General features: G+C 42.5%; 1 protein-coding gene across 2 annotated transcripts in view; it reads right to left on the reverse strand.

Moving 5' to 3' along the window:
• Window positions 1–13,750, reverse strand: part of FRMPD4 (FERM and PDZ domain containing 4) — a 205,448-nt gene that overhangs the window by 110,032 nt on the left and 81,666 nt on the right. For both annotated transcript variants that reach the window (XM_061407869.1, XM_061407870.1), the window contains exon 2: window positions 2,051–2,211. In XM_061407869.1, coding sequence (XP_061263853.1) covers window positions 2,051–2,211 — 161 coding nt within the window. The remainder of the gene's footprint in view (window positions 1–2,050; window positions 2,212–13,750) is intronic.

A 13,750-nucleotide genomic window follows, 5' to 3' on the forward strand; every position in this document is an offset into this window, starting at 1 on the left:
AACAGAATGGTCTTACTATATGTATGCTCTCCATGTATATCTTAATAATGGTTAACAGTAGTTGGAACTCAGGTGATTTTTTAAAAACCTTTATCCTCTTACTACCTACATTTTCTTTTAAGAAGAGTATATGGATTATTTCATTATTATAAAATACAAAAAATCTCTTTTATTTTGAGAATAAAATTCTCAAGTGCATCGAGTTCAACAACTATAATCTATAGCTAATAAAATAAAAAGCTCAGCAGACAAAGTATGAAGCTGTGTGATGAAGCAGTGGTAGGAGTGAACAGGAAACTTACTCTTCTCTGCACAAGTCTAAAGAGGTTGACTGTATCTGCAGTCCTTGCCCTGGGCCATATTGTGTCAAAATGAGGAAAAATGAAATCCACTTTAATGATCTATACTAGCCCACTAGTTGGCTTTCATTCCCCCTAACTGACAGACTCAACTGGCTGAATATTTTAGAGTTTAACATTAACAGATATTAATCTGGCATCCTTCCAATGCATTTTGCTCCCTCCCTATGGTCCTCCTTATCCAAAGGACGTAGAGAAGTTACATCACCCTGAAATGGAGGGGAGTTAACACGGAAGCTAAAAACAACCTAATAAGAGCAGAGGCAGGATTCAAGTCCATCAAACCCAGGCAGTCTGATGCCAGAGTCTGCACTCTTGACTACAGCATTTTCCTTTTGAACTCTGTTACTGATTTGAAAAATACTGGAGAATAACAGCATAGAAGATACTTTCCTTTTATCTGAAAATAAATCCAGTACAAGTTCATTAAAATAAGTATATAAATACACATAATTAATAAATAATAGAAAGAGCATGGTTTCTGGCAAAGGCAGCCCACATCAGGCAATAATACTACAGTCCATTATATTCAACTGTGTTGACAGTGGGACATCTCTACACTGAGAATGACTGAGACCAAGTACATTCATTATCTGATCCTATGACAGAATTTAAGAGATTTGCCACACACTGTATCAGTTAGAGTTGACTCATTGGAAAAGACTCTGATGCTGGGAGGGATTGGGGGCAAGAGGAGAAGGGGACGACAGAGGATGAGATGGCTGGATGGCATCACTGACTCGATGGACGTGAGTCTGAGTGAACTCTGGAAGTTGGTGATGGACAGGGAGGCCTGGCGTGCTGTGATTCATGGGGTCACGAAGAGTCGGACACGACTGAGTGACTGATCTGATCTGATCTGATCTGTATCAGTTAGCATTTACAGTATAACAAGACATCCCCAAACTCAGTAGGGTTTCCTTTCATGCATATGGGTCTTTAGAATGACTGTGGATTGGCTGATCAAGGGCAAAGTTAGCTGGGCAGTTGTGCTGTACACTGAAGGTAGTTTGTAACTTAGCTCTCAGCTGCAGGCTGGTTGCCTTACAGGTTCATTTAGGAGCTCAGGATGAAGGGGCAGCAGCCACTTCAGGGAAACTCTTCTTACGTCTATGGCAGAAACCCAAGAAACAAGCTCAACTAGGCAAGCGCATTTCAAGCCTTTGCTTATGGCATCTTTATGTCATCATCTAATATGACACTGGCCAAAGTCAATCATCTGGTTCAACCCAATAGCTATGGGGTAGCGAAATATCTTCTGCCTCTAGTGGAAAGAGAGGGGAGTACATTTTTGCAAAAGAATGCAACCACTCCCAAAGACCTAAATCCTAGAGAAACTTACCGACAATTTTGTGGTAAGGAGTTTGTCCGGAGCTGACTGAAAACAGCACAATGCCTGCCTCTTAATACATGCATTCATACATTAAGAAGTGGGTCATCTCCATGGTAACAAATGATGGATGGGTGTTTTGCTAAGTCTGGCAATATGATGGATTTGGAAGTTTAAAAGCTCGTTTGCAGAGCCATTTTTGTACCTCTGCTGGTCTGGCTTTATCCAGGTGCTGGGAAAACTTAACTAGACTTCACAGACTGAGACGGAACAGTATGAAACTTATGAAATGGAACAGTGGTCGTGCTGGCATGGGGTGGCAAAAGGTCCTGGAGACCAAGCAGCGGGGTTGGGTGCTTACCTGGTGTTACTGAGCGGACGACCACGGGCTTCTCACTCCCTGCCACGAAACCAAACCCCAGCACAGGGTCCCGCCTCATCTCCACCCTCCGTGGGGCTGGAGGGATGACTGGGCAGCTCTCCAGCCGAGGGTCATCAAATGGGATTGCTTGCGTCATGTGACTGTGGGCAAAGCACACACAAGAGAGAAGAGGCATCAGTGTATGAGTTTCAGGTCACAGCACCTTCTCTAGCTGCAAAACCGTCTATTCTCTGTTGGGGAGAGAGCAGGGAAGACGTGGGGAGATGCACTGCCATGCTTCTTCCTTGAGCGCCCCAGGCCCACATCTGCTTCAGGCCTTTGTATTGGCTATTCCTCACCCTGAAATCCTTGTCCTGCAGATATGTGTGTGGCCCAGCCTCATCTCTCTCAAGTCTGTGCTTAAATGTGGAGCTTAAAGAGGACTATCCTGGTTACACACGCACACTTAAAATCGCAGCCCTGTCTCCCCCTTTTCCCTCTTCTATTTTTTTTTTTTTCTGTTGTTGTTCCACAGCACTAATCACTTGTTAACATGTTATGGAACCTACTTAATCATTCTGTTCTCCACACCAGAATGTAAGCCTCATGAAGCCAAGGGATTTTGTTTCATTCTCTGATTTATCCCAGATGCCTAGAATAATGCCTGACACATAGTGGACTCTCAATAAATAACTGAATTACCGAGTAGAGAAAAAGACAACTGTTTATCAAATTATAGCTGATCTGCTGAGAAAGAATCTCAGAATATTCTGGACCTTTAGTGGGTAACACGTATGGCTTCTGACTCCAGTGAAATTGAAGTGATGGGGATCATTTGGGTGGCAATGGGTTATCCTGGTATCAAATACAGTCCCCCTTTTCAAAGCTGAGGAATTAACTCTTGGTGTTTCTATTCCAGAAAAACATTCAAATGATTTAAATGCTTTTGTTAACACCTAAACTTTGGAAGGCTTATCGATAATCTAAACTTGAAATCTGTACAGCCTTCAAAAATTTTCAAAATGCTTCCATAAACAGCTCATTTGATCCACAAAACAACCTTAACCATGAAAGAGCAGAACAGGTATTATTATCTGCATTGTGCAGGGAGGAAACTGAGAATGGTGGCTTATTGTCACTCAGGGCCCATGTGCCAGAGAGTCAGGTCGAAAATCAGCTCCTGTAAGTCTTCACTCATGCACATCATCCAAGGCAGACTTCAATGGAGAAGAGTTATTAGTGTGAACACTAGAAATCTCCTTAAATATGTAAGCCAAGATTATTTCAGTGACACAGACTTAATTCAATTTTTCTCTCTCTAATCTTCTTCAATAAGGAAAAGAAGATCATTTTAAAATACCTTGAAAAGATGCTACTCTACACACCATCTGGACAATGTATTGTTTAAATGTAATCAAGAAGGAAAGAGAAGGAGGAACCCTGTGGTCCTTCAGTGTCATTCATAAGAGTTGAGAAAAATCAATGAAAACCCTCTTTTGGGCATATATCACTGGCTAGGAAAATAGAAGTTTAAAATCCCTTTGAAACAGAAAGGAAGGAAATGTCTTTTCGATCCAGCAGTTGGTGATCTGGAACACCAGCAAAAAGAGAAGTGTTAGTCACAAACTAACCCGTTGCGGGTCATGTGCTGACACTCATCTGTTACCTCCTTTCATCTTCACAAAGCCCACTGATAGAAGGAGTTGGACCCCACCACCTCCTCTTTGTAAATGCCCAAAGAGGAAGAAGAACTGGGCCAGGATCACACTCTTCTCAGGTATAAAGCCAGGTGCTATTCACATCAGGTCTTCTGATTCTAAGCGTCATGTGCTTGACCAGCTACATCATTGGCAAGGACAGTGCAGAAGGAGAACGCGGGGCCCTCCTTCCACCAGGACTGAGAACTTCAGGACAGCAGAAGGTGACACCCAGTCCAGGGTCCAGTGTGACTGCAGCTGTATCACATGCCCGTGAGTTTGGCCTTGGTAGGGTGCTATCTCCAATGTCTCACTGGAGTGGTGGCCTCCACAGCAGTACCTGAGGCAGATGGTCCCTTGCCTTCCTGGTGCTGGCCCCGCACTCCACTGAGGCAGGGGCTGCTTCCCTGCACCCCCTGGCTCACGGCCATGCCTAGCCACCAGGCTGGCTCGCTCTGGGGGCACCCGCTGACAGTAATCCTGGTTGATGGGCTCATCTACCGCCCTCTATCTGGTTACCCTGGTCTCCGCTGCCTGCAGGCCCTCCTCCACGGAGGGCTGGAGATGGACATTGCTGGAGCACCTGGGTATTTCTTCAGACCCGGTCCCTTGCTGGACTTACACCTTTGTGCTCAGGATGTAGTGGCAGCAAGGCAGCCACCAGCTACAGCAGCCTCCTGCAGCCATTGGCTGGAGCCACAGTGGGCCCCTGGCTAAGCAAGAGTCCATGGGTGAGCAACAGGTCAACCAGTGACTGCTAGTGGCCCCACTCAGCTATTGGTCGGTTCCACAGTAAGCTCCTCCCCCAACTGAGGGAACAATCGTAACTGTCAATCAGGGAACTTTAGTGGTCCTGCTCAGCTATCAGTTGGTTCCACAGTAAGCGCCTCTCCCCAGTGAGGGAACAGTGGTAACTGTCAAGCAGGGAGCTTTAGTGGCCTGGCTCAGCCATTGGTCGGTGCCACACTGGGCTCCACTCCCTCCTTCTGACATAAAAGGAACCTGAATTATGACTGAAGGAAAGTGGTTTTTTGAGGTGCTCATATGCCATCTTCTCAGTCTGCCAGCTTTCAGATTAAAGTTATTCCTTGCTCCAATAACTCGTCTCCCAGGCCGGAAACAGGCGTGGCTGTTTGTGCCTGTGGGTGAGTGGGGTTACCTGGGGGTCACGGACACTGTGCTGTTCTCTTGTGTCCTCTGTAAGAGGGCTCCATCTCAGAGTGTAACAAGAGAGAAGAACAAACCCAACTCCATATTGGATCTGTATCTTTAGCTCTAACCCTTGTGCTCTGTTGTCTCTGCTTAGTCAAGCGGCCTCTGCACCTTTGTAAAAGAACATTGCCTTGTTCAAGGTTTATAGGAACATTGTAACCAGACCTATGTAAGAAGAAAGAATACTGACACCAAGAAGTTTGTAACAACCAGCCACACCCCTATTCCCTCTAGTATAAAAGAATTCTAACTCAGGTAATATGGGACTTCTGGACATCTTCTTGTTCACCATCTAGTTCACCATCTTCTTGGTTTGCTAGCTTTCTCAATGAAGCTGCTATTCCTTGTCCCCAAAACTTGTCCCTTGATTTGCTGGCCTGTTGTGTGGCGATCGGTTTGAGCTTGGGTTCAGTAACATGAGTGTGCTGTACTCTAGCTACATTTTGAAATGCGTCTCTCCTTTTATCCCCAGAGGGAAGAAAGGAAAAAATGGAGAGGAAATACACATTCTTTGGCCCTGAGCTCCAAGTTTGCAACAGAATCCACAGAAGACATATTCTAAATGATGAAGAGGTCGCAGAGGTGACTTAGCTTTCTAATAGTCATAGGAGTTGTGTTACAGAGAATCAAATTCTGGCTGGCATAACTCAGTTCCAAGCGTAGAGTGGGACTAGGGAAGATGAGTCCCCATGTTGCTGCCAGCACTGTGAGAAGCTTCCAGCACTGTGAGAAGCTTCTAGCAGTGGTGCCCAAACTTTACTGCATATTAGAATCATCTGGAGAACATTAAATATCCCTAATGCCCAGGTTTCACCCCAGACTAACTATATGAGAATATCTAAGGGTGAAAGCCAGGATCACTTTTCAAAAAAGATTTCCCAGGGGATTCCAAAGTGTAGCAATGTTTAGGGATCATTCATCTGTGCAGGGAAGGGTATGTTCTAGTACCTTCTAGATAACAGGAAAAGGGGCCACAACTAATGTCCCTAACAACCTCCCATAGCATCCACTGCAAATGTAAGTTAAAATATTTACAGCATCTCTAGAAAGATCATCTTCTTTCCACTTACATGATTAAGTAAGTCTCCAATTTTTAATTCATCATTCACTTAATAAGTACTAAAATATTATTTTATTAATATCTGACATTTATTAAACACTAATTTCATGCTAAGCCTTTTTCAAGATGCTTTCCATATGTTAGCTCATTTAATTCTCCAAAACAACTCTAAAATGCCTTCATTTATTCATTTTGTTAACAAATGTTTATTGTACGCCCACTGGCTTCTCAGTTCTGGGGACACAACAGGAATGAAAGCAGAATGAAAAATATGTTCACTCTAGTGGGCAGAGACAGGGAATAAACTAATGGATAAGACATATGGCTTATCAGGTCATTATAAGCACTAAGGAGAAAAATAATGCAGGGAGGAAGGCTACAGAGCTGGTGGGTGAGGGTATTGCCAAGTTATACTAGGCATCAGAAAATGATTGGAGGAGGTACATTTCAGCAGTGCAAAGGTCCTAAGGAGAAGTGAGAGCAGCCAGTGGTAGGGGGGAGGTGGAGGCAGTGAGGGGAGTGGTAAAGAACTGATGAGTGGTCGAAGATGACACAGGTTCTAAGAAGAACTCTCTGTCTTTCATTCTGAGTAAAAGAGGAAGCAGTTAGAAGGTTCTGAATGGAGATGATGTGCCAAATACCATACTGAGAACAGACCATAGTGCACCCCGATGAGCAGGGAGGGCACTTCAGGTCCCACTGCATCAGTCCTGACAAATTATCACGGTGCCCTGGAACAGGATGGGGGCAGATACGGCAAGATATCCTTGGACTTTTAACATATTTGGAAGCCACTTTGACAGAGGAGGGTTGGGCTCCTACTTTGGAGCATTCTTCCTGCGCACATAGGAGGGTCCCAGTGAGGATGGACCTATGAGCCCATTATCTAATGCAGGTCCCGAGTCCTGATGTACCCAAATTGCAGGAGACATTTACTCTTTAAGGAGCTACAGGAAACACACAAATGCTCAGGTATAGGCCAATAGGGGAACTGGTATGCTAGTCTGGGAATGAGACTCTGGAACCAGACCCTCTGAGTTCAAATCCTGGCCCTACCATTATCTAGCAGTGTCATGCAGACAAATAACTTCATCATCCTGTACCTCAGTTTCCTTCTCGAGGATAATAAAGGATAAGAAAGGTGATAATAAATGAAACAATCTCATCAGATCACTGATGAAATTAAATGAATGAACAAATGTCAAGCACTTTGCAAACTCTCTCACATGTGGGAAGCACTCAAAAAGCATCCACTGTTATTTTCATCTCTTGAGTGCAATGAACAAAGAGGCATAGATTTCAGACATTACGAACTCATTCAATCTTAAAATATGAAAACAAACTCAATGTTTCAATTGCCTATAGCCCAATGCTCAGTGAGATGCCTCACAAATCCTAAGCTCTGAGGCCTTCAATTTGAAGAATCGTATCAAATGCAATGACAGTAAACACAAATATACATTGACATGCATGAAGTAAAACAATATCAGAATACAGAAGAAGAAAATCTAGGCTCCTCTAGCAACTGAATCAAGATTAGTAAGTTTTCCTCCTCTGTGTTTCAAAGACTGTTAAGTGACCTTGGAGTGAATGAGTGAGACTTAGGAGCAGGCCCTTTCATCCCACAGAGGATCTGCCCTCAGTCCCTAATACTTCCCCACCCCAATAAAGTTTGAAACTTACAAGCAGGTGTGTATTTGGTGATTGCTGCCTGTTCTAGTATTGTCTCTTTTATTATTATTTTTAATTCTATTTGTTTTGCTTGAACTTAGTGGATAACCTTCCACTGTTATTATCATTTTCTTGCTAAATAGGTTATATTTTCAGAATACATTATCTATAAATAATCAACCCCTGTCTCTTTTCCAGTTAAGAATGGATTCACACTAAAATGTTCCCCCATGAAACATCATTTTGCCCTTTGTGTTATGCAAGTATATTTTGGCTCTCTCCCTGCAATAGTTTTTATAAAGATGCTTGAGTTTTTTCACAATGAGCTGAAAAAGCAACATCTTTTTACCTGCTGAACATGCTTCAGTGAATTCTGATGCTGAGCCTTGAGGAATACAAATGATGAGCTACACAAACTTTCAGCCCCTGCCCCAATCTTCTCCAAAAAACACACGCAAATAAGCTAGACATCTCTGACCTAAAAATCCATAGTGTATTAACTGAGATGGAAAATGTGTCCACTGAGATTAAATGAACAATCTTCCTGTTTTTGACAGATTCATTTCAAAAGGAATGATAGGAATTCTGCTGCCTAACTTCTCAGAACAAAAGGAAAGGGCTTTCTTTGAACTCAAGAAGCTTTTCTTCCTCAGCAGAAATAAAAGACTGATACATCTAAAGTATCACAAAGAACTACTTTGACTAGTAAAATGTGCCCTGTAAGAAAACCTATTAATACAGTAATTTCAGTTTTCCATTCACTTATTAGAGCCAGTGAAGTCCTTTATTGGAATACGTGCTGAGCAGAAAGATCTTGGAAGAAGCAAAATTAGAAGCCATTACCTTTGGTGGGGAGTTAAAGAATATAGAAAGATGGCGGCAGGTGGGATCCCTAGGAAGTTAAGATTGGAATGAAAAGGAGTATAAATAAACACATGTGCCTCAGTTGCAATTGAGAAGGTCATTGTTCGTATTACCTTTCAGGGATGGCAACTGTGATTCCATGAGAGCATTAAGCATCAACATATAATATTCCCATCTAGGTAGCACTGGTCTGGGGTGGAGACAGAGGCATTCTTGATTTGCCACAGGATGCGATTTGCCACTGGACGCCACAGTGCTTTCACGGCCTTCCCACTAGACGCATGACACACTTCTCCACCTCTTGACTCTGTTAACATCTCATTGCCCAAAGCATGTCACATGGTTGAGCCCAGAATGACAAACAAAACACACCTGTGTGGGTGGAAATGCGCTCTTGCTTTTCTCTTGTCACCATGAGAAGACATTCTCAAGGTCTCTGTCTCCCCTTCAGCTTGGGCTCTGGAATGGACACATGTGGAACAGACCAGAACTGGAACCTCAGTGAGGAGCCAAGTGAAACACAGCTGCCCCTCAGCCTAGATCAGCCAGCTGAATGAAGAGTAACAAATGATGATTGTTTTATGACACCGACTTTGGGGGACGTTTGTTATGCACCAAAAGTTCACTCATACTATCTGTAGTTTGTGTTTTCAGTAGTATTTAAAAACTCTGAAATACCACATCCAAAAAGGATGCTCTCTACCAACCCTATTCTCCATATCACTGATGGCTAAATATATAACATTTTACAAACATTATAGACACTTCCAAAGGAAACTTCTCCCCTCAATATCCCAGTTGACATGCTGGCATAGGCACTTCCTGCTCTGTTCTGCATGACTTTCTCATATCTGACTGGACTTGAGTAGTGGTGGCTCCCAAGCCAACATTCCAGAAGCCCTGTTGTGACCTGTGAAGGGCCCTAATAAGAAAGGCTCTGAGCAAAAGTGCTGAGCCAGACCAACTAGTGTTCCCCAGAATACAGATGTCAGTAGGAAGGAAAAAGAAAGCAGAAGTGTGAATTATTTAAGTTGATAGGTTACAACTCAGAGGGGATCATGAGGTAGATTAGACCCCAGGATATGTCTCCAGTAAGTCAAAATTAGGATGGTGTGTGCAAAATAACACACTGAAATGAATTTTTGCTTTCTTCTCATTGAGGTTTTTTCTCTTCCATAACTAGTAAGGTAGACAGGCTTCATTCAGTCCTTTGCCTTAGGGAAGATGCATTTACAAGGGCCCAGACCAAAAGCTGACACCAGAAACCCTCTCTCTTGACTTGTTTCCTTAAAGTCTGAGCAACTTGGCTTAGGAGTCAAGGGCAGAGGACCCCTATGAGGTGGCAGAAAGTTCAGGAGAGCAGCTTGGTGGTAAGTCTAGCAAAGCACCAAGATCCATAGGCTAGCAAAGCACCAAGATCCATAAGCTGAGTCTAAAGAAATGTCAGAGTCGGTGAACTTCAGGGGACCATGATGGCTTGGAATACAGTATCTTAGGACTGAAGACCACAAAAAGGCCTGCTGGAATTTCTGCTCTGCAGAGATTTCAGGGACTTCTGAATATTCCACATGATTATATTCGAATTGCTAATCAGCAGAAATCTAATATGACAACACACATGAGTTGAAGGATAAGATTTATACTGGCTATGTGAGTAAACAGCATCTTGAGGGAAAGGTGAAAGGAGAATTGAAAGACAAGTGATGCCACTGGAGAGAAACCATACTGTGGAGTGATGTCAAGCTAGGAAATTCAGGAAGTATTGCTAATGAGGGTCCTAAAACTTCTCTGAATCTGGAACTACCTCCTAGAGCTGCTTCTCATGAGGCTAGGAGGCTCTACCATGCTGCATTTCCATTCTCATACATCCATGGGATTCCATGTCTTTTAGGATATAACATATTTTTATACTCGACTACCCCCAGTTCCTTTAAAAAAAAAAAAAAAAACAAACAAATCTGGACAACCCTCTGTCTTCTGGAATGAAAAGAGCCCAAACAATCCCACCCCTGGAGGTGAGTAAAATTTAATATAAACACATATAACCAGACATGATGTGTTTCCAGGTCACATAACACAGTGAGTCTCAGGCTTTTTGCCTTCATGAATATATATGCAGATTATGAGTTCAGGGGAACTTAACTTTCACTAATCAATTCCACAAGCCACTGTCAGTCAATTCCCACAATATGTCAGGAGCATTTAAAGATTTAGAACTGTTTAGTCAAGCTTGGAAACTTACATAGTACTTGAAAAGCCAAGAGAATCCAGAATCCTTACTTAAACTTGTTAGAGAATTTTAGGAGGGTTTGAAAAAAAAAAATGGGGTTTTTCCTTAAAGGGTAGATAAAAGATGAAAAAATTCAATTCTTTTCAAATTAATTTATAGATTTTATGCCATCAAATAAAGATAACTCAACAGTTTTTTTAAAGAATTCAACAAAGAGAATTCTAAATTTTATATGATAATATAAAAGACACTCTGAACAAGAAAAATACTCTGGCTGTAGAACCCTACAGGATACTGAGACACTGGGACAAATAAAGATAAGTATAAAATGATGGAGTAGCAGCTTTGACTACAACAAAACAAAGGTTCCAGGGTAAATTTAGATATAAATGCCTGCTTGAGAGAATTCAGTGCAAGCTTTGGCACTAAAGAAAGTGAAGTACCTTAGCATGTTAACAATATGGTTGCTTTCAAAACAAAACCATTAAGTGCAGTAGAGTGACTATGAAAATCTTTGTCCTACTCAGGGGTAACTACCTGGTAACAGTGAACTAAAAGAGTTGTCTCTTCAGAATAAAGGGGGTATTATAATAATGAATGAGAAAGTAGCTTATTTTTTAAAAGAAACTTGGATTGTGGTAAGAATATAGGGAAACAGATGTTTGCAAATGATTCTAGCATTATGTGCTTGTTTTATTGAAAATTATGCAAATATGTATCTATCAAGACAGCAGCCTTTGAAAACCTGAATATGAATTTTTCTAACCTGTTTAAAAAACCTCCAAATGAAGCATTTCAGTGGACTCATTTGTGAAAATATGATAAATGGCAACATCTTCCATTTTGTTTGTGAGAACAGCTGAAGGACATCAAGGAATACAGAAGCTTTCCAGCTGAATTTCAACAAAATCCCTTGCATGGATGGAAATGAAAAACAGTATTTCCTGATCTAATAAGCAAGCTGGTGAAACACTTTGTCCATTTGTCTCTTCCTATGTTTCTATAGTTCCCTCTTTTCTCCACTGACAGTGATTGAAACCAAGGAAAGAAATAGGCTGAACTTGCAGCCAAACCTTCAAAATTTATCCAATGAAGCGGTAAACCAAAATGCTCAAACACCCTGAATGACTTTGTTGTCATTTAAAATATTAAATACTTGTTAATGCAGCGGTAGTAGCAAAAATGATTAAATGATTACAAGTCATTAAAATGTGTATTTCATCTTCATCTCATTTTAACATCTATTCCTTATGGCCACATATATATTATATATACATAACATGAATACCAGAGAAGGCAATGGCACCCCACTCCAGTACTCTTGCCTGGAAAATCCCATGGACTGAGGAGCCTGGTAGGCTGCAGTCCATGGGGTCGTGAAGAGTCAGACACGACTGAGCCACTTCACTTTCACTTTTCACTTTCCTGCACTGGAGAAGGAAATAGCACCCCACTCCAGTATTCTTGCCTGGAGAATCCCAGGGATGGCGGAGCCTGGTGGGCTGCCGTCTATGGGGTCGCACAGAGTTGGACATGACTGAAGCGACTTAGCAGCAGCAGTAGCAGCAACATGAATACATGAATATATATTAAGGGGCTATGTGTTTAAAACCTTTTTACTAATAGGCATACAAAAGCTACAAATGTGGACATTTCTGTTCTGTGTGATCTAGGGGGTTCCTGACTTATGGTGTGGCTCTAAAAGGTGTTCTATATACTCAATGATTTGAGAGAACAGCATTGAAACATGCATATTCTCACATGTGAAACAGATCACCAGTCCAGGTTTGATGCATGAGACAGGGTGCTCAGGGCTGGTACACTGGGATGACCCTGAGGGATGGGATGGGGAAGGAGGTGGGAGGGGGGTTCAGGATGGGGGACACATGTACACCCATGGTGGATTCATGTCAATGTATGGCAAAAACCACTACAATATTGTAAAGTAAAGTGGAGAGTGAAAAAGTCGGCTTAAAGCTCAACATTCAGAAAACGAAGATCATGGCATCCGGTCCCATCACTTCATGGGAAACAGATGGGGAAACAGTGGAAACAGTGTCAGACTTTATTTTTTGGGGCTCCAAAATCACTGCAGATGGTGACTGCAGCCATGAAATTAAAAGACGCTTACTCCTTGGAAAGAAAGTTATGACCAACCTAGATATCATATTCAAAAGCAGAGACATTACTTTGCCAAAAAAGGTTCGTCTAGTCAAGGCTATGGTTTTTCCTGTGGTCATGTATGGATGTGAGAGTTGGACTGTGAAGAAGGCTGAGCGCCAAAGGATGCTTTTGAACTGTGGTGTTGGAGAAGACTCTTGAGAGTCCCTTGGACTGCAAGGAGATCCAACCAGTCCATTCTGAAGGAGATCAGCCCTGGGATTTTTTGGAAGGAATGATGCTGAAGCTGAAACTCCAGTACTTTGGCCACCTCATGCGAAGAGCTGACTCATTGGAAAAGACTCTGATGCTGGGAGGGATTGGGGGCAGGAGGAGAAGGGGACGACAGAGGATGAGATGGCTGGATGGCATCACTGACTCCATGGACGTGAGTCTGGGTGAACTCAGGGAGTTGGTGATGGACAGGGAGGCCTGGCATGCTGTGATTCATGGGGTTGCAAAGAGTAGGACACAACTGAGCGACTGAACTGAACTGAACTGAATTAGCCTCCATTTAAAATAAATAAATTAATACAAAAAAAAAGGTAAAAGGTGTTCTATATACTCAAACAGAATGGACAGAATCACCGATATCCCAAAGCTGCTCACAGCTCTTGAAAAGTCAGGCTCTCACATTCAGAAACATTCAGCAGCATTTTTAGAAAGCGAAAAAGGAAGTTGGAATGCTGTTGATGGGAAATGGTGCCTTTCCACCCAGTTTATCTGATCCTACCCCAGGCACCAACATGAGACAGAGTGGCTGGCCCTGGGTTTGAGTGCCTAAGGCACAGACAAGGTGATGGTTC

This window comes from Bos javanicus, chromosome X, assembly GCF_032452875.1.
Source record: "Bos javanicus breed banteng chromosome X, ARS-OSU_banteng_1.0, whole genome shotgun sequence".
Lineage (NCBI taxonomy): Eukaryota > Metazoa > Chordata > Mammalia > Artiodactyla > Bovidae > Bos > Bos javanicus.